Source organism: Bos grunniens, chromosome 2 (genome assembly GCF_055505025.1).
Source record: "Bos grunniens cultivar Pamir isolate PY7600 chromosome 2, Bosgru_T2T1.0, whole genome shotgun sequence".
Taxonomy (NCBI): Eukaryota; Metazoa; Chordata; class Mammalia; order Artiodactyla; family Bovidae; genus Bos; species Bos grunniens.
Window position 1 is genome coordinate 90,272,952 of NC_141166.1, and position 18,568 is coordinate 90,291,519.

An 18,568-nucleotide genomic window follows, 5' to 3' on the forward strand; every position below is an offset into this window, starting at 1 on the left:
CCTTAATGAAACTACTGAATGCTAATTTTTAACTAACAGTAAGCACACTAATTCAATGTAATTTGAATAATGTCTATTAGTAAGGATGGAAAAAATAAATTTTGAAATTATTTTTAATAAAAAAATTTAAAGTGATGGAGAAGTTTAACCAGGAGTGACAGAGGTCCCTCAAAGTTGTGAATTCAATTGATTCGTGGTACTTCTGTGCATAAAATTGTGAAGTTTTCAAGGAGTCCTAAATGATTTATTTTTACCTAGGCTATAATTATAGAAAAATAATTCCTACTTCAAATTACATAATCTGGCTTTCAAAATGTATTTAATTACTCACTGCCAAACCAGATGATGGGTCAATAAAGTCAGCCCAATAGCCTTCAGCTCGGAGGGCATAGCAAATTTCCTTAGCACCGCTGATGAACTGCATAGAAAAAGACACAAATACTATGCTCAAGATAGCATCACTACAGACTGTTTTATTTTTCAGTAAATTTTTAAAATAAATATCTTTTGCCTCAGATAGAGAATACAAGATTAATAAAAAATTAAAACTAATGATAAATTAGGACTTATAGCCTTAAGATTATTTTCACCAGTCTAAACGATTACTGTTAATGTAACACTTTGATTTTTTTTAAGTCTAAATTGTACATTTTTTCTTCTAAATTATTTGTTTTAGGAACTATTTCTAATCACTTTTGTGCTATTAACTCCCAAATTTGTCAAGGATTATAAACTACAGTTGCTATTTTATATTACTATGGAAATTTCGAAATAAGGTAAGAAAGGGAAAACAAAATAGTCATAATGAAAAGATCTGAACCATTCATTAATTTGAATGGCAGTTGTTTAAAAACAGGTACTTGTTTGTATGTCCTTCAAAAATACACCTATCCAGTCACATAGTCATGAAATATTTCTGACAAGGCACATGAAAATAAGATAAAAAGGATAGATTGGGTACAGGGCTGGACAGCATACTTACTTTTCACTACATGCTTCTCTATTTTTCTATGTAGTGTATAAATAATACAGACCATGTACATGCATTACCTATTCAAAATCCTGTGATGTTAACTCCTATGATGCAAAGACTAGCTCTACCAGAACTCTAAGCAGTGAAAAAGACAACAAATATTAGAACCAGATTAGAATGTTAAAAAAGGACAGACTGTAAGTGTTTAAAAACAAGGGCACAATTCCACTTCCAGTCTTAATAGAGTAACAGTTATCAAACTTGCCACCTGCTGAAAACTATAAAAATGACTAAAATACATGATGCAACTGTTTTCAGACACTGAACAACAGGCAGACACAAAACTGTAGTCTTCAAGAGAAGGGAAACAAGTAAGGTGATCCCCATATACACTCTAGCCTTCTGTCTGGGGACACTTTCCTGTTGCAGGACAAAGAAGTGGAGCCCAAGCAAAGTGACAGTGTCACTGAGCTGAGGCAGAGGAAGCAACAGGTCTGGACTGCTGAATCATCTGACTTTGTGGGGTAGGGTGCTGGAGAAGAGGCTGATGCACAACAGGGTTTCAAAGCAGGCTGTAGAACAGTCTTTCCTGGTTCAGTGGCCTCATGCTGAGCTGTGCAGACACAGGGTGAGATTCCTTGAGGTCTAGCAGAGTGCCAGCTGCAAGGCTGCAGCTGAATAGTGTTATCAGGGGTCATACAGTGCTGGGGAACATGATTTTCAGGCCCACCCCGAGTGATGAGACCTCACTGAGCATCTCTGGCATTCAGCTGGTTGAAAGTCCAAGCTAAAGTTAGGCACATGGGCCACACTCTAAATAAGGGATGAGGAAGTAATAGTCAGAGGGCCATCAAACTGAGTGGCTGCCTGTTTGTATAAATACAGTTTTGCTGAAATGAAGCCATGCCTATTCATTTATATATTGTCTATGGTTTCTTAGGGATTCCCTGGTGGCTCAGACGGTAAAGCGTCTGCCCGCAATGCAGGAGACCCAGGTTCGATCCCTGGGTCAGGAAGATCCCCTGGAGAAGGAAATGGCAACCCACTCCAGTACTCTTGCCTAGAAAATTCCATGGATGGAGGAGCCTGGTGGGCTACAGACCATGAGGTCGCAAAGAGTTGGACACGACTGAGTGACTTCACTTCACCTCATATGGTTTCTTTAACAATACAAGGGTAAAACTGAGTAGTTGAGAACCTATGACCTAAAAAGCTTAAAAAGCTACCATCTGGCTCCCTAGAAAAAGTTTATTGATCCCTCCTATAGATACACAACCTAAACTAACCTATGTTCTCTAGAAACAGGCGTATCTCATTTTTTGGACTTCACTGTACTTCGCAGATAACGTGGTTTTACAAGTTGAAGGCCTGTGGCAACCCTGTGTCCAGCAAGTCTATTGGTGACATTTTTCCAGTAACATTTGCTCACTTCATGTCTCTGTGCCACATTTTTGTAATTCTCTCAGTATTCCAAACTTTTTCTCTATTATTATATTTATGATGATCTGCTAAAGGTCACTGACCTTTACTGATGTTTTACTACTATGACTCATGGAAGGCTAAGATGATGGTCAGCATTTTTTAGCAACAAAGTATTTTAAAATTATGGTATGCATTTTTTAAGACATAATGCTATTACACATTTAATAGACTACAGTATAACATAAACATAACTTTTATATACACTGGGAAACCAAAATATCCATGTAACTCACTTTATTGCCATATTAGCTTTATTGTGATGGAGCCGAACCAGCAATATCTCCAAGATATGCCTAAACTCTTGTAAACTAATGAAAAAATTTAAAAATACTGTATTCTTTAGGTTATCTATGTAATATTTGCACTTACTGCTGTATTTCATTAATCCTCACAATTCTTAAAAAGCAGGAAAACTGAATATGGTCTAGAAAAGTCATTAAAATTATGTATCAATGTAATAAGACATATACAAAAACTACAAGGTGAACAAAACAATGTATTTAAATGTTTGCAAAGATTAAGAATGCCAAATGACCACAGAAAGAACCAGTTTAAACGTTTATCTTATTCTGCTCATCAGTAGGAAACACTGACATCTGCTGGAAAAAACTAGGATAGATTTAAACCACAAAAGATAAAATATCTACTTGGACAGTAAAGTCATGTGTGATCCTAAAATAATCACTAACATATCTAAAATAGAAAGAGATGTTTTCTTTTCCATAAAAAATAAAATAGCTTTAGTCACTATAAAATTAAAAATCACATGAAAAAGTATAGTGCCATTTCAAAAACCTGAAAATTGGTTATAGAAAACTGAGTTATATCTATACTGGGGTCAGTATCAAGTGAGGCTCAGAATCTTAGACGAATCAAAAAGTAGGACTTACAATGCAATGTACATGTGAGAGCAAACTCTCCAGTATCTAAATGATAGTGATGATAAACTACTCCTGGTCTTAATATATAAGCAGAAAATGTTTACTGAGTTATTGGATATTTAAATTTCAACTCATCAAATTCAGATCTTCTAAAAATCAGAGACAATGTCTTATGCCTCTCTATAACTTCTTTGTTAAGCATGTAATTTGCTCCTGACTTAATTACTACCTGGAATTTATTAGCAAAGCTATATTTGGGACATTTAAGTGTGAAGTCATTATCATAAAATACTTTGTTAAGTATGTAAACAATATTTTTATAAGTTGTGAGAACCATACATCCAACACTAAAGAAAACATTAAAAAACTCCCAATATTATTCTGCATGTAAATTAGTAAAGAGAATTTTTTCAACTGTAGTTAAGTAAGCTAATCTTAACTTGTCATACATACAAAGGAATCAAACTCATATAATTTCTAAATATGAGATTTTAAGTTACCACTTATTTCTCAGGTTGATAAAAATGAAAAATAATGCTAATATCCAGGGTAAGAGTAACAGCCTATATACTAGGATGATCTTTTTGGTGGACAAATTGACAGTATATATTATAACTTAAATATATCCCTTGATTTAGCAATTCCCTATTTAGGAATATGTAAATATGGGCATAAAAATAAATGTACAAATATATTCACTGCCTATAAAAGCAAAAGTTTGATTTTCAACTTACAAAAGGCTAAAAATTTTTTTAATAATTTAAAAAATTTATGGTTTGCCCATGTAACCTAATATTATACAGATTTTACAAAGAATGAAATATAATCTATGTGAAATGTGAAGGAAAGGTGTCAAAACATATTTTCTAGTTAAAAGCAAAGGATGGGAAAAATGTGGGTATGTACAACTATTATATTATTATTGTACTGTACACTGTTTACACTATGAAGAAGAATTAGGTAATTTTCACTTTTTACTTGACATGCTTAAGAGACAGAAAGAGACATGGAGGGAGAGAACAGGATAAGAGAGGAGACAGGGATGGGTATGAAGAGTTAATTTTACATTTTTGTTGTTTACTGCATTTCCAAACTTCCTAAGATAGACATAAATTAAAAAAAAAAAAAACAACTGAGGAAGTACTGGACAGAATATAAATTTTTCAGATACTAAAACAAACAAACATAAAAAACCCTGGCATTTTTATTTTCAGAAAACATGTACATTTTTTAAATACTGACATACATTAGGAGAGAACTAATAATAGTAAGAAAAGACAGCCGTCATTTTAAAACAGTGTTTACTGTTGTTTAAATAAGATTATAAAACTAAACAGTCAGCAGTTGAAAGAATTACCTTTTCTAAGAGCACTTCTCTTTCATTTTCTACCTCCTCACTCCAAACAGTCATATCATTCTTAGTTTTCTGTGTTACGGTCAGAATCATTAGTTTGTTGGTGGCTACTTCTGGAAACAGTGATTCAAAATCTATAAATAAGAATAAAATTCCAGGAAAAAATTATTTGTTTTTTTTTTGAAAAAAGAAACAGTGCATAAAACACTTTAGAGAAATGATGATTAAGTCAAATCATTATGGTACCAAGTTAGGTTTATAAATGCATATTGTTTTTTAAAAGGATGAACTAAATTTAGTTTTGGTTTACTTCTGTTCTTTTTGGATGAACCAAAAATATACTGCCAACAATTCCAAAGAGTAAGTTGGGTTACATGTTGTTAATCTTGGAATTAAAAAAAAAGTTTATTATTAAGATTTTCCTCAGTAATCACCTGGGAGTAGGATGACTTTAGGGAAAAAGTTAGTGAAAATTCGACTAATCCTGTCTAATGGCAGCATGAGGTCAGATGTCAGGGGACATCTGCTAGTCTTTTCCTTGGCCAGGCAATCATCATTTCCAGTGAGACATGTTAAGGAGTACATTTTTCAACATTTAAATTAGTGACATAATCTGACACACACTAGTGTAAAAATGAATAAAGCACAACACACCTCTTCGCAGCAACTCTGGACATGTTTGGATTGCACATTCTACTTTGGCACTTTCAAAGTAAGTTTCTGCACTGTTAATTTCTTGTTCAACAGGTGCATCATTACCCTTTAGGGGAGTAAGAAATATAGATAAACAAAATCTGGAGTTCAAATAAAATATCCTGCCCGTTATAAACCTGTTTGTAATAACATAGAAAGCTTTTTGAATAGTCTTAACCTAGCTGGTGATCAGGTAATAATCAGTGTATTCTTACATATTCAAACTTTTCTCTATGATGAATGTAATTTGAGAATTTTTTTAAAATGTTGAGTTAAAAAAAAAAGGAATATATACCTTCTGATATCCTAGACTTAATAGGAGTCGGTTAAAAAAGTTAAAAATGCCATGATTGTATCTTATAATGTTACCTCTTCTGATATTTTGTTATATCTGATTATCCTTTCTTTTGTTCTGTAAAATGGGCATAAGTACACACTATTACAAAACAACATGATTAAATATATAATCTCTCCAACAGGAAAAGCCTAGAGGCTCTTATTCAACTGAAATTTAATGGGTGCCTATTATACATCAGCCATTACAACAGGAGCAGACACTACAATGGTAAAAATCCAGTCTTCACTCTCAGGTATATAAGGGTTAGTAGAAGAAAAACAGCATGAACAAATAAATGCAATCCAATATGAAAAGTGCTACACAGTTGTGAAGGAAGTCTTCTGGAAGTATAAATGGGGAAGAAACTTGCTTTGTTGGGAGAAATCAGGAGAGGTTGAAATCACACTTGAGTTACATGTTAAAATATGTGTCTGACATATAAAAGAATGGACAGAATACAGATTAAGAATCCCAAAGGAAAAAAAATAGTCTAGCAAGAAATAATAGTGCAAAGGCATGCAATGGTCAAAGAGAACGGTATAATTTTCAAAAAATGAAAAGTATGCTGTGATTACAATGTAGAAGGAATAGGAAATCGTGGGAGGTAAGGTGAGAAAAGGATCAAAACTATGGAAATCCATTTATGCCACATTACAAAATTTTGATTTTGATTTTAAATTAAATAGTATTAATAAATTATCCTTATTTTACATATAAAGAAACAGTCTCAGAAAGGTGAAATAACTTTCTCAAGGTCACAAAACTAATTATCAATAAATATGAGTTAATCTCTGTATACAGACTTATCCTATCTCCACAGTCCATGCTACTATAATGCATCTAAAAACAGAGGTAAGATAAGGAGGTGCTGAACTCTAATAGTATTAGTGAGAACTAAAGTGACACAAATTGAAGGGCTACTTTCAGAGATGAAAGCAATGTAACTGTCACTATATATGGGGGAATGATGAAAAGAGGAGGCAAGGTTGTCACTGTAATCTTTACTTTAGGGAAGTGCGAGGATGACTAAATCACTTATATGACTGACAACATGGGAATAAAGACATTGAGAGAAAAAAGGACTCATTCAGTGCTAGACGTGTACTAGTCCTAATTTTGGTACTTCTGAGACATCCAGATAAAGATATTTGGCAAGTAATACAGAACCAGCAATGTCAGAAACAGAAAGTTAGGAAATATGAAGACAGAGCCTATGGAGAAAGCTGAGGACTTAAGTGACCAGGGAGCAAGTCAAAGGAAAAATGAAGAACAAACATTTGGGAAATATCATATATTGGACAGAGGAGCCAAGAAGACTGAGAAGGAATTATCTGAGAGAAAAAGGGGAGGTCAACTGTGTTCCAGTATTAGGTTACTGATATAACCCATAACTGTGAGGGGTTATCACTTTTAATAATATCGTTTTGATCAAAATCTTCACCTGAAACTACACAGAAATATGAAAAATGGTAATGATCAGGGGTTTTGACAAACTCTGAAATGCATGTAACTTCCCATTTGAGTGAACAAGGATGCAATACTAGTTTTAAAAACAGGTTCTAAAAAACTCATAAAAAACCTCTCAGGAACTGTTTTTACAAAACCTATTTAAAAATTCTACTTTTTAGTTTACTATATCTGAAGAATTTTAGAGATCTCAAAATTTTTTTAAGTTTCTAAATGGTTAGAGGAATATAAAGCTAGTTGGAATTTGGTCCATATATAGATTATAATTACTGTTTGTAAAAATGAAAAAAAGAAAATCTAAATTTCCAGTTACAGAAATTAAGTTATTTATGTTTACAATAAATATTTATTAAAAAAGATATTTTGAAGAATTAATTACCTAAGAGACTGCAATGTGAAAAATTATATAGCAAAACTAGGTATAGGACAATACCAAGGTTTTAAAAACTAGACACGCTTTTTCTGTATATAATGGACTTAAACAGATTTTTTTTTAACTTTTTCAATGAAAATAATATGCTTATAGTTATCAGAAATATAGCTTTAATAATTAGAATACAGAATAAATGATACTAAAAACATACCTGAAATTCATTCACATATTGTGCCATAACAAACTCATGTCTTTCACTCGATAAAGGTTCTGCTAGAACATCAGGTAAAGTTTTATGAACCTGGCTTTTCTTCTGTGATGCTGTCCCGTTGAGGTGACAGTCAAAACCTATGTTCCCAGGAAGCTGGAATCTCTGATCCTGAGGTCCAAATGGTCCCATAGTTTCATCAGGCCAAACTGTTCGAGAGCCTGAAGAGGAACAACAAAATGAACCATTTTCTCCTTACAACCTAAGTGCACTGGTAGACTGAAAGAATGTGAAAGAATGTTGTTCTTCCAATAAGGTTTTTTTTTTTTTTTACCTAAACAATAGATCTTTGAAGTTTGCTTTACTGGTTGAATATGTTAGTTGGTTTCATGTTATTTCCAAATCACTAGTTGAAGAAACCAGCTGCCAACTCATAGTTAATTTCCTTATTAGGGAACGGATTCAATAAAGTATTATAATCCATACTATGTAAATCTTTTTTTTCTGGCTTCGCTGTGTGGCTTGTGGGATCTCTGTTCCCCAAAAAGGAACTGAACCCAGACCATGGCAGTGAAAGCCTGGAATCCTAACCATTAGACCATCAGGGAACCTCCGTAGTATGTAATTCTTAACGGTCATTAGTAAATCTCTACATATGGTGAAAGAAGTTCACAGGATAAATGACATTAAAAGAAAAAGCTAAATCCAAGAACAGTATACGTGACATTTATTTTACATGCTTATAGTAATGCTTTAAATACAGAAAAAAAAACAACTTGAAAGTAAAGATACCAGACTTAATAGTGGTTACCCTTGGGGTGTGTTGTGTATGTTAATTGCTCAGTGGTGTTCGATTCTTTGTGACCCCATGGACTGTAGCCCGCTAGGCTTCCCTGTCATGGGATTCTCGAGGCAAGAATACTACAGTGGGTTGCCAGTTCCTTCTCTAGGGTATCTTCCTGACTCAGGGATCGAACTCGGGCCTCCCATCCTGCAGTCAGATTCTTTACCATCTGAGCCACCAGGTAACCCTTGGGGAGGGGCATTCAACTGCCGTTACCTGGTGGCACAAAACATTAATGGACTGGAAAAAATTCTGTACCAACCAAAGTGACATAATGCCCTGTTTACCAGTCACATGCATGAATATGGATTAAATACTTACAGAATACACATTACTTTATTCCTATAAAATTAAAAAAAATCCTAACGTGAAAAATTAAGAAAGATCCAGAAAAAAGTAACTTAGAGAATCAAATGAAGAAATACTCAGAGTAGGAATTTTGTTCAGAGAAAGGAAAGGATGGCTGCAGACTTTAGTTGGCAATAAAAGTATTTATAAATATTCTGCCAGAACTAAGTGACTAAAAATGGTCATGTCATTACGGCTGCCCCTATGTGACGCCCATATCTCTCTTCCATACCTATGACAGACATTACCTATCAATTATGGAACTTTTCCCTGCTGAACCCAGACACTGTCACATAATTCTCAACCCAAACACTCTAGCCCAGCACACATCTCAAACTATTAAGTATTTAAGAATCATCTGAGAACTTCTCAAAATGCAGATTCTGATTTACCAGATCTGAAGTGGGGCTCAAAATTCGTTTCTAACCAGTCCCAGATGATGCTGATGCTACACCATGCCATGCTATACTGGTCTGCAGATCACAGAGTGATAAGGTCTAGACAGCCACCAATGACCGACTGGAGTCAGTTCACAACCTAAAACTTACCAGCTGTTCTGAACAACATGGGTTTTATATATTATTCAGATCTGGGTCTTCAAATAAATACCCAATATTAATATTGGATATGAGCATATTTTCAAATGTTTACTGGTCATTTAGGTTTTCTCTTACAGAAATAGCCTGTTAAAACTCATTTTTGAAATTTTTGTTTGGTTTTCTACTGGGTTTTTTCCTACTGATCTACAAAAATTCTTTATATAGTTCTCCCTAGGTATTCACAAAGCAGTGCTTCCTGGACCCTCATGGATATCAAAATCTGCATATGCTCAAGTCTTTATATAAAAAGGGTATAGTTCAACTGACCTTTGAGCAACTCAAGAGTTAGTTGTTCAAACCCTGCAGTCACAAATCTGAGTATAATTCATAGTCAGTTCTCTGCTTAGTCATTTCCACATCCTCAGAGTCAAGGAACCGAGAACTGTGTAGTACCGTAGTTAGTTATTATTGGAAAAAAACCCTGTGTATAAAACAGATATGCACAGCTCAAACCCATGATGTTCAAGAATGAACTGTATGTGCATATATGTAACCTATGTACATCCTCCTGTATACTTTAAATCATCTCCAGATTACCTATAATATCGAACACAAAGTAAATGATATGTAAATAATTGCTGGCACATGGCAAATTCAAGTTTTGCTATTTGGAACTTTCTGGAATTTCCCACCCCCTCAAATATTTTCAATCTCTGATTGGTTGAATCTGACGATGCAGAACCCATGGACAGGGAGGCCAAGCTGTATATTCACAATACAAACCCTTAACTATTCTGAGTGACAGACCTTTCATTTATGATAGATATATGTTTAGCCTTCAGATCAAGAAAACTGAGGAATACTCAGAGATGGGGTTAGAAAACTGAGGCAAGAAAACTAGGGGAGGCTCTGCATGCCCAAGTGAATTAACATTACACTGTAAGTAATGTACTGAATGAAAAAAGGATTCATGGGCAATCACTTCAGAATACATTAGGTAAAGTTTCTAAGAGCCCTCCCTTAGTATTTTAGTGTGCTTTATAAACCTCTAAGATAGGACTTTGGCATAAAGCAGTTCTCAAAGTTAACTAATTACAGAACTTAAAAAAATTGTTTTTTTTTAGATCTTGAACAATGATTCAGTTTGTGGATAGTTTAGGAATGGCTACTGAAAGCAATGGGAGATATTTGAGGCTTATGATGGAAATGTCATGATTTACAGTATTTTAGAATGATTCATGTGATATAGTGGTGTGCAAGGTGGATAAGAAAAAGCAGACTCATTTAATGAACACTCGTTAGTAAAAAGTGATGGCTACATTTAGGAAATTCAGCAGAGTGGCAAGAAGTAGTAACATAGTTTAATAGGATCCAAAGAAGATTTGTTTCAGGGATGACTGAGTGTGTCTGAATACAGATTAGAAAAAAACTAAAGTTGAAGAAAGTAAGTTGTAGAAACCAGTATTCATTCATTTTTTTTTTTAAGTATTGTAACTTTCTGGCATAAATATTTAGGCACAGCTCTGATTTACTTTCAAAGGGATAAACTCAACTTTAGAAGATCAGTAAAACTTCAAGAAGAAATATTTCAGGAAACGTAACAAATGTTATGAAACAATTTTAAGTAAAGAAAAAATAAGTTTCACTTACAGATATCTGGAGGTGCAGTGGCCACATGAGACTCATCAGAACCTGAAGATCCTGCGGTTGAAAAGGCTCTGGGATTGACAACCCTTTTAACTAAAGAGCAAAATCCTGGGAGATAGGAAACCAGTCTGGCTCTGTTACAGAGCACCTAAGAATGACACAAAACCCCAAATTATTCTGGATGTAAATGTTGTACTAACACAGACAATCTCGGGCATATCCTCACATTGCAATGTATCTTTTAAAACCAACATTGATTCTACTGTTATTGAGCACCTGCCATAGAATGAGTATCACACATATTTATAATTTAAAAAATAAACACAAATATTAAAAGAAAAAAAAGTACTAAGTTATTTGGGTAAAAATATATGGCTTTCCTAGCAAGGCCAGAATCAAGAGTGCCATACAGAAAGAACAGGAACTTTGAAAAGTTGCCCTATTCAGCAGCAACACTAAAAAAGTGGCACAGCTAGTAAGATTCTTCTATTCTCAAAATAAAGAACTTTAAAAACCTCTCCTAGAAAAAAAAAATCCTACTTACTTTCACACTCTTCTTTTACTATTATTAGATTGTACTGATTATCTCCTATGCTATCTTTCTCTTGATTTTATGGCAATGTCCACTTTCCTCCAGTTTAGCAAACATCTTCATGATAACTTTTCTGCTCCTATGTTCATTTGCTAGACTCAGGTCAGTTACAATATGAATGTGTGGACATCTTTCATGTATAAACTTTAATCAAAATAGCTGAGTCAGAATAACTTAATGCAGGGGTTGGCAAACTATAGCAGGCTGTAGCCTTGTGTCTGTTCTGGTGAATACAGTTCTATTGCAACACTGCCACACACATTTATGTATTGTCTATGGCTGCTTTCATGTCATAATTGCAGAGTTATTTCAGAGACTCTGGCCTACAAAGCCTAAAATATTTGCTACCTGGCCCTTTATATTTAAAAACACTGCTGACTCTTAGATTAGTGGAAAACATGTAAGAACAAATACCATACCATCTGTGAAATTCTACTAAAAGATTCGAACAATTAAGAGATCTTTGAGGTCATAGGAAAAGTTTCATGGGAGGATATACTGGGTTGTGAAGAAACAGAAATTTAGGTACTCATTTCAATGAAGGCCTTTCAGGAAGAAAGGTATGGAGGTTGTTTTCAAAGAGTGACAGGTTCACTGAAGGTGGACATAAAGTAATGCAGTAAAGAACAGGCTTGAAATTTAACTAATGAGCAACTATAAAAGGCTTTATACTTTGTGACACAGACAGTAAAGGGCCTATTACAAAAAGATAATAAATCAGAATTTTAACCTGTAGGCAGGGAGGAAGAGAGTTAACTGATAAAAATAAAGGATGTTTTAAGGACTGTACAACTAAGAGTAGTGGAGAGAAAGGAGTGGGATTAGAGAGGAGGTATGAAAACTAGTTACCAGGAGGCTGAAGAACTCTAGCCAATTGATACTTTGGAATCACTTTTTCCCTTTCATATAGTATTCTGAAATCCAACCTGTGTGTTCTCTGACTGGTCTTTCTACCTCTCTGACAGAATTTCTTACTAATTTTATCTTCCCTTCTCTTATTCCACTTTTCAGTCACACAAAAATACCTACCCAACATTTCCATATTTCTGTCTTTTATACTGCCATAAGATTTCTTCCACTAAAATGCCCTTTTCCTTCTCCTCTTAGGCCGGACAAATTCCAACTCCTTCTTCAAGATCCAGATAAACTGAACCTCCTCCAGATGTCTCCAAAATGCAAGGCCTGTCTCCAGAGCATTCTGTCCACCTGAACATTTAAACATCCTCCCCTGGCCCTACAGTCTCATCATTAGGTTATTACTTAATGTATCATGGGCTTCCCTGGTGGCTCAGAGGTTAAAGCGTCTGCCTCCAATGCGGGAGACCCGGATTTGATCCCTGGGTCGGGAAGATCCCCTGGAGAAGGAAATGGTAACCCACTCCAGTATTCTTGCCTGGAGAATCCCATGGACGGAGAAGCCTGGTAGGCTACAGTCCACGGGGTCGCAAAGAGTCGGACACGACTGAGAGACTTCACCTTCATCTTAATGTATCATATTCAACTACAGGAATACAATTCTGGCTAACTGTTACCATGTTAGTCTTCCTAACACACAACTCTAATTAAATCACCAAAATTTAAAGAATAAAGTCCAAATTACCAAGTGTATCATTCAAAACTCTTTGCTGGTGGTTTAGTTGCTAAGTCGCATCCGATTCTTTGTGACCCCATGGACTGTAGCCCACCAGGCTCCTCTGTTCCCAAGCAAGAATACTTGAGTGGGTTGCCATTTCTTACTCCAGGGGATCTTCCTGACCCAAGGATGGAACCCGAGTTTCCTGCTTGGAAGGAATATTCTGTACCACTGAGCCACCTGGAAAGCCCCAAGACTCTTGTTACTTCATCCCAAATCCACAATCCAACCTTATTTCCCACTCATCTTTTTCACACATCTTACATTCAGGAAGACAGAAATGACTTCTTGATTTCTGAAGGGGGTTTGGGGGGGCAGGGGGTGTCTTTGAATATACCTGTTATGGGTGAGATTTAGATAATCTCACCCATCTTTTAAAATTCAAATGCTTCTCTGATTACATGAACCCAAACCCCCACTTTCCCCTCTCCACAAAGCTTTGAATCTGTATTGTACCTCTGTGTGACTTTTAAAATTAGTTTCTACTCTTACTGTATTAGTTTTCATGTATGTTTTATGACCCCTATGCCACCATGCGTTTAAGTAGTCACTGGACAGTTACCGTGAATAAATACCTCTGGCCTATGAGAATAATCTCTCGCTCTCATTTTGTAGTATTTGTAAGGTTACTTCCTATACTAAAACTGCTACAAAACCTTCAGTTTACCTACCCAAACAGAAACCGGCTTAAAAATAGATCCTAAGTATTTACAAAAATAAAATTACCGAAAGGATGCTGGCACTGAATTTATTTCTCATAAGGAATTTGCATAAATCGATAAAAGTATTGAGAAATATGTTTGTTTTCAAACTACCTTTAAGGCATATTGACCGAATTTCACACCCCTTGTTTCCCTTGACATTTTTGATTCATTAAGTACAAGAAACATTATGCCATCAATGCCATTATAATTAAACCCGTCCCTCCATTTCTTAACGAGTTCCCAAATAATTTATTACTGTACTGCTTCTTAAGAGACTAATTTACTCACATTGGCCATTTCTGGCGGAAAGGGCAGACGGAAATTATCTTCCCTTTTGTAAAGTTATTCCTGGGAAAGGACAAAACAAAACAGGCCGGTGACGGATTAAGCTCTAACAACAGATCACTCGGGTAATGTCCACCATCGCCTACTGGGTGTCCCTTCTTCCCCGACAGGACCAAAGCCCAAGCTGTCCCCGGACCCCAGGAGACCGGAATTCGCCCCCTGCCCCCACAGGGCACAAGTCGCTGCCCACAGGAGGCCTTGCAATTCTCAGCCCGCCCGGTGTGTCTGCGGAAGACAACTCCGACTAGATCCGGGGGAGGAAAGAGGGCCCGTCCACCAGGATGGAGATCTGAGGCTCCAAGTAGGTATTTTAACACCGATCAGGGTTCTAAACAAGCTGTGAGCAAAGGTTCCAGCAAAGATGAAGGTTGAGGAAGCGAAAAAGATCCTAACGACAGACTGACAGGACGACCGGGGACAGCGACAGGGGCCCTGTGAGTATAGGGACAACACCGAGAGCTGTGGCCAAAAGATGGGCAAATCTGGAGGGACTAACGAGGGCGGAAACGGTCCATACCAGTCGCGGCCGCCACAGCCGCCTCCAGCGCTCCCAGGGCCGTACTCTTCCCGTCTTCAAAATGGCGGCGCGACGGCAGAGGGAGTAGCGCTGACGCTGGCAGTGACCAGACTGAAGAAGTTGCTCTCGAGCGCATGGATGGGAATGATCCTCGAGCCGATGCTGCGCACGCGCACAGGAGGCCCACGTAGCACCGCCCTTTCATTGGATAGTCCACCGCCCCCCGCCCCAAGTAGGAGGAGGAAAGATGAGGTGTGGATAATGACTTGTGGGATGGAGATGAAGGCTCCAGAGCTGCGTTCGGCACTCATTTAATTTCGATCATTAACTCACCGATGTATTTGAAAGCCTCCCCTTGTCCCAAGACTTTATTGCTCAAAGGAGGTACAGTTTTCTGTTCTTTATATCTATTTTTTTTTAATTTCGATAATAACTGTTTTTGAGAATAGAGCACTTTTTCCCTTTATGTGCCAGATTTTTAATAGGCGCAATAAATATATATCCCACGACGTATTTATAAGGAGTATATCACTTTTAAAATTTATTTTTAATTGAAGGATAATTGTTTTACAGTATTGTGTTGGTTTCTGCCAAACATCAACATGAATCAGTCATAGGTATACCCATGTCCCCTCCTTCTGGAACCTCTCTCCCACTTGCCTTACCATCCCACCCCTCTGCTGCTGCTGCTAAGTCGCTTCAGTCGTGTCCAGCTCTGTACGACCCCACAGACCGCAGCCCACCAGGCTCCGCCATCCCTGGGATTCTCCAGGCAAGAACACTGGAGTGGGTTGCCATTGCCTTCTCCAGTGCATAAAAGTGAAAGTGAAGTCGCTCAGTCGTGTCCGACTCAGCGACCCCATGGACTGCAGCCTACCAGGCTCCTCCGTCCATGGGATTCTCCAGGCAAGAGTACTGGAGTGGGGTGCCATCGCCTTCACCGTCCCACCCCTCTAGGTTGTTACAAAGCCAAGGTTTGAGTTCCCTGAGTCATACAGCAAATTCCCATTGGCTACTGTTTTACATATGGTAATGTATGCAGATGACACCACCGTCATGACAAAGTGAAGAGGAACTCAAAAGCCTCTTGGTGAAAGTAGAGAGTGAAAAAGTTGGCTTAAAGCTCAACATTCAGAAAATGAAGATCATGGCATCCGGTCCCATCACTTCATGGGAAATAGATGGGGAAACAGTGTCAGACTTTATTTTTCTGGGCTCCAAAATCACTGCAGATGGTGACTGCAGCCATGAAATTAAAAGACGCTTACTCCTTGGAAGGAAAGTTATGACCAACCTAGATAGCATATTCAAAAACAGAGACATCACTTTGCCAACACAGGTTCGTCTGGTCAAGGCTATGGTTTTTCCTGTGGTCAGGTATGGATGTGAGAGTTGGACTGTGAAGAAGGCTGAGCGCGGAACAATTGATGCTTTTGAACTGTGGTGTTGGAGAAGACTCTTGAGAGTCCCTTGGACTGCAAGGAGATCCAACCAGTCCATTCTGAAGGAGATCAGCCCTGGGATTTCTTTGGAAGGAATGATGCTAAAGCTGAAACTCCAGTACTTTGGCCACCTCATGTGACGAGTTGACTCATTGGAAAAGACCCTGATGCTGGGAGGGATTGGGGGCAGGGGGAAGAGGGGACGACAGAGGATGAGATGGCTGGATGGCATCACTCACTTCGATGGACGTGAGTCTGAGTGAACTCTCGGAGTTGGTGATGGACAGGGAGGCCTGGCGTGCTGTGATTCATGGGGTCGCAAAGAGTCAGACACGACTGAGCGACTGATCTGATCTGATCTGATCTGATCTGAATGTATGTTTCCATGTTACTGTGTCTAGCCATCCCTCCCTCTCCTTCCTCCCCGCCTCCCCTGAGTCCTGTCCATAAGTCTGTTCCCTGTGTCTGTGTGTCCACTGCTGTCCTGCAAATAATTTCATTAGTACCATCTTTCTAGATTCCATATTTCTGCATTAGTATATGATATTTGTTTTTCTCTTTCTGACTTCACTCTGTACAATAGGCTCTGTATAATAGGTTCACCACCTCCATTAGAACTGAAGAGTATATCATTTTAATTTGTCATTTGTATTTTAAAAAGTTAACTGAAGTCCATACTTTATTCATACTGATGTATTTTTTAAATTTTTTAAATTTATTTATTTTAATTGGAGGCTAATTACTTTACAATATTGTATTGGTTTTGCCATACATCCGGATGAATCCACCATGGGTGTACACGTGCTCCCCATCCTGAACCCCCCTCCCACCTCCCTCCCCATACCATCCCTCTGGGTTATCCCAGTGCACCAGCCCCAAGCATCCTGTATCCTGCATTGAACCTGGACTGGCGATTTGTTTCTTATATGATATTATATGTGTTTCAATGCCATTCTCCCAAATCATCCCACCCTCTCCCTCTCCCACAGAATCCAAAAGACTGTTCTATACATCTGTGTCTCTTTTGCTGTCTTGCATACAGGGTTATCATTATCATCTTTCTAAATTCCATATATATGCATTAGTATACTGTATTGGTGTTTTTCTTTCTGGCTTACTTACTTCACTGTCTATAATAGGCTCCAGTTTCATCCACCTCATTAGAACTGATACAAATGTATTCTTTTTTAATGGCTGCTGCTGCTGGTAAGTCACTTCAATCATGTCCGACTCTGTGTGACCCCAGAGACGGCAGCCCACCAGGCTTCCCCGTCCCTGGGATTCTCCAGGCAAGAACACTGGAGTGGGTTGCCATTTCCTTCTCCAATGCACGAAAGTGAAAAGTGAAAGTGAAGTCACTCAGTCGTGTCCAATCTAGCGACCCCATGAACTGCAGCCTACCAGGCTCCTCCGTCCATGGGATTTAATGGCTGAGTAATACTGATATTTTTTGATGGGTCATGTTGGGCAAGTTAGTCTCTTTATGCTTTTAGCTTTCTCTCTTCTAAAATGGGAATAATGTAATAATAGTGCCCAACTCATAGTTCATGAATATTAAATCAGTTAATATGTAGCTAACACATCATTGGAAGGACTGATGCTGAGGCTGAAACTCCAATACTTTGGCTACCTCATGTGAAGAGCTGACTCATTGGAAAAGACTCTGATGCTGGGAGGGATTGGGGGCAGGAGGAGAAGGGGAGGACAGAGGATGAGATGGCTGGATGGCATCACCAACTCGATGCATATGAGTTTGGGTGAATTCCGGGAGTTGGTAATGGACAGGGAGGCCTGGCATGCTGCAATTCATGGGGTCGCAAAGAGTTGGACACGACTGAGCGACTGAACTGAACTGAACTGAACACATATAGCGTGCGTGCACGTGCGCGTGCACACACACACACACACACACACACACACCAGTGAGCTGAGTATCTGAGTTACTTACAACTCATTCTTTTTTCATTCCTGATAATTTCACCTTCAAGTCAGTTTACTAGTCCAGGTTATATAACAAGATTTTTGGTTGAATGACGATTATAAGCTTTTTGAGACTGGGAACCATATGTTATTCATCTTTGCCAGGATAGAAAATCACCTGTCAGATAGAGGTGGGAGTGAACAGCGGTATGGCAGGAGGCTGTCAGGAATAACTTCATAGTGTAGATGATGCTTGATCAGCATTTTGA

At 37.7% G+C, this 18,568-nt stretch overlaps 1 protein-coding gene and 1 long non-coding RNA gene across 9 annotated transcripts in view; one reads left to right on the forward strand and one right to left on the reverse strand.

Annotated features, from left to right (window-relative positions):
- MMADHC (metabolism of cobalamin associated D) overlaps positions 1–15,000 on the reverse strand; it is a 46,618-nt gene extending 31,618 nt beyond the window's left edge. The window contains exons 1-8 of one of the 6 annotated variants that reach the window (XM_086368598.1): positions 14,938–15,000; positions 14,364–14,423; positions 11,150–11,294; positions 9,827–9,980; positions 7,772–7,989; positions 5,345–5,450; positions 4,694–4,824; positions 332–418 (exon numbers count right to left, since the gene is read on the reverse strand). In XM_086368598.1, coding sequence (XP_086224724.1) covers positions 332–418; positions 4,694–4,824; positions 5,345–5,450; positions 7,772–7,960 — 513 coding nt within the window. In that variant the 5' untranslated portion in view covers positions 7,961–7,989; positions 9,827–9,980; positions 11,150–11,294; positions 14,364–14,423; positions 14,938–15,000. The remainder of the gene's footprint in view (positions 1–331; positions 419–4,693; positions 4,825–5,344; positions 5,451–7,771; positions 7,990–9,826; positions 9,981–11,149; positions 11,295–14,363; positions 14,424–14,937) is intronic. The other 5 variants (XM_086368608.1, XM_086368588.1, XM_086368616.1 and 2 more) reach the window with 5 other exon arrangements.
- Positions 15,001–15,142: 142 nt separating this feature from the next.
- Positions 15,143–18,568, forward strand: part of LOC147378323 (uncharacterized) — a 209,773-nt gene continuing 206,347 nt past the window's right edge. For all 3 annotated transcript variants that reach the window (XR_015151878.1, XR_015151859.1, XR_015151871.1), the window contains exon 1: positions 15,143–15,321. This is a non-coding gene — a long non-coding RNA (uncharacterized LOC147378323). The remainder of the gene's footprint in view (positions 15,322–18,568) is intronic.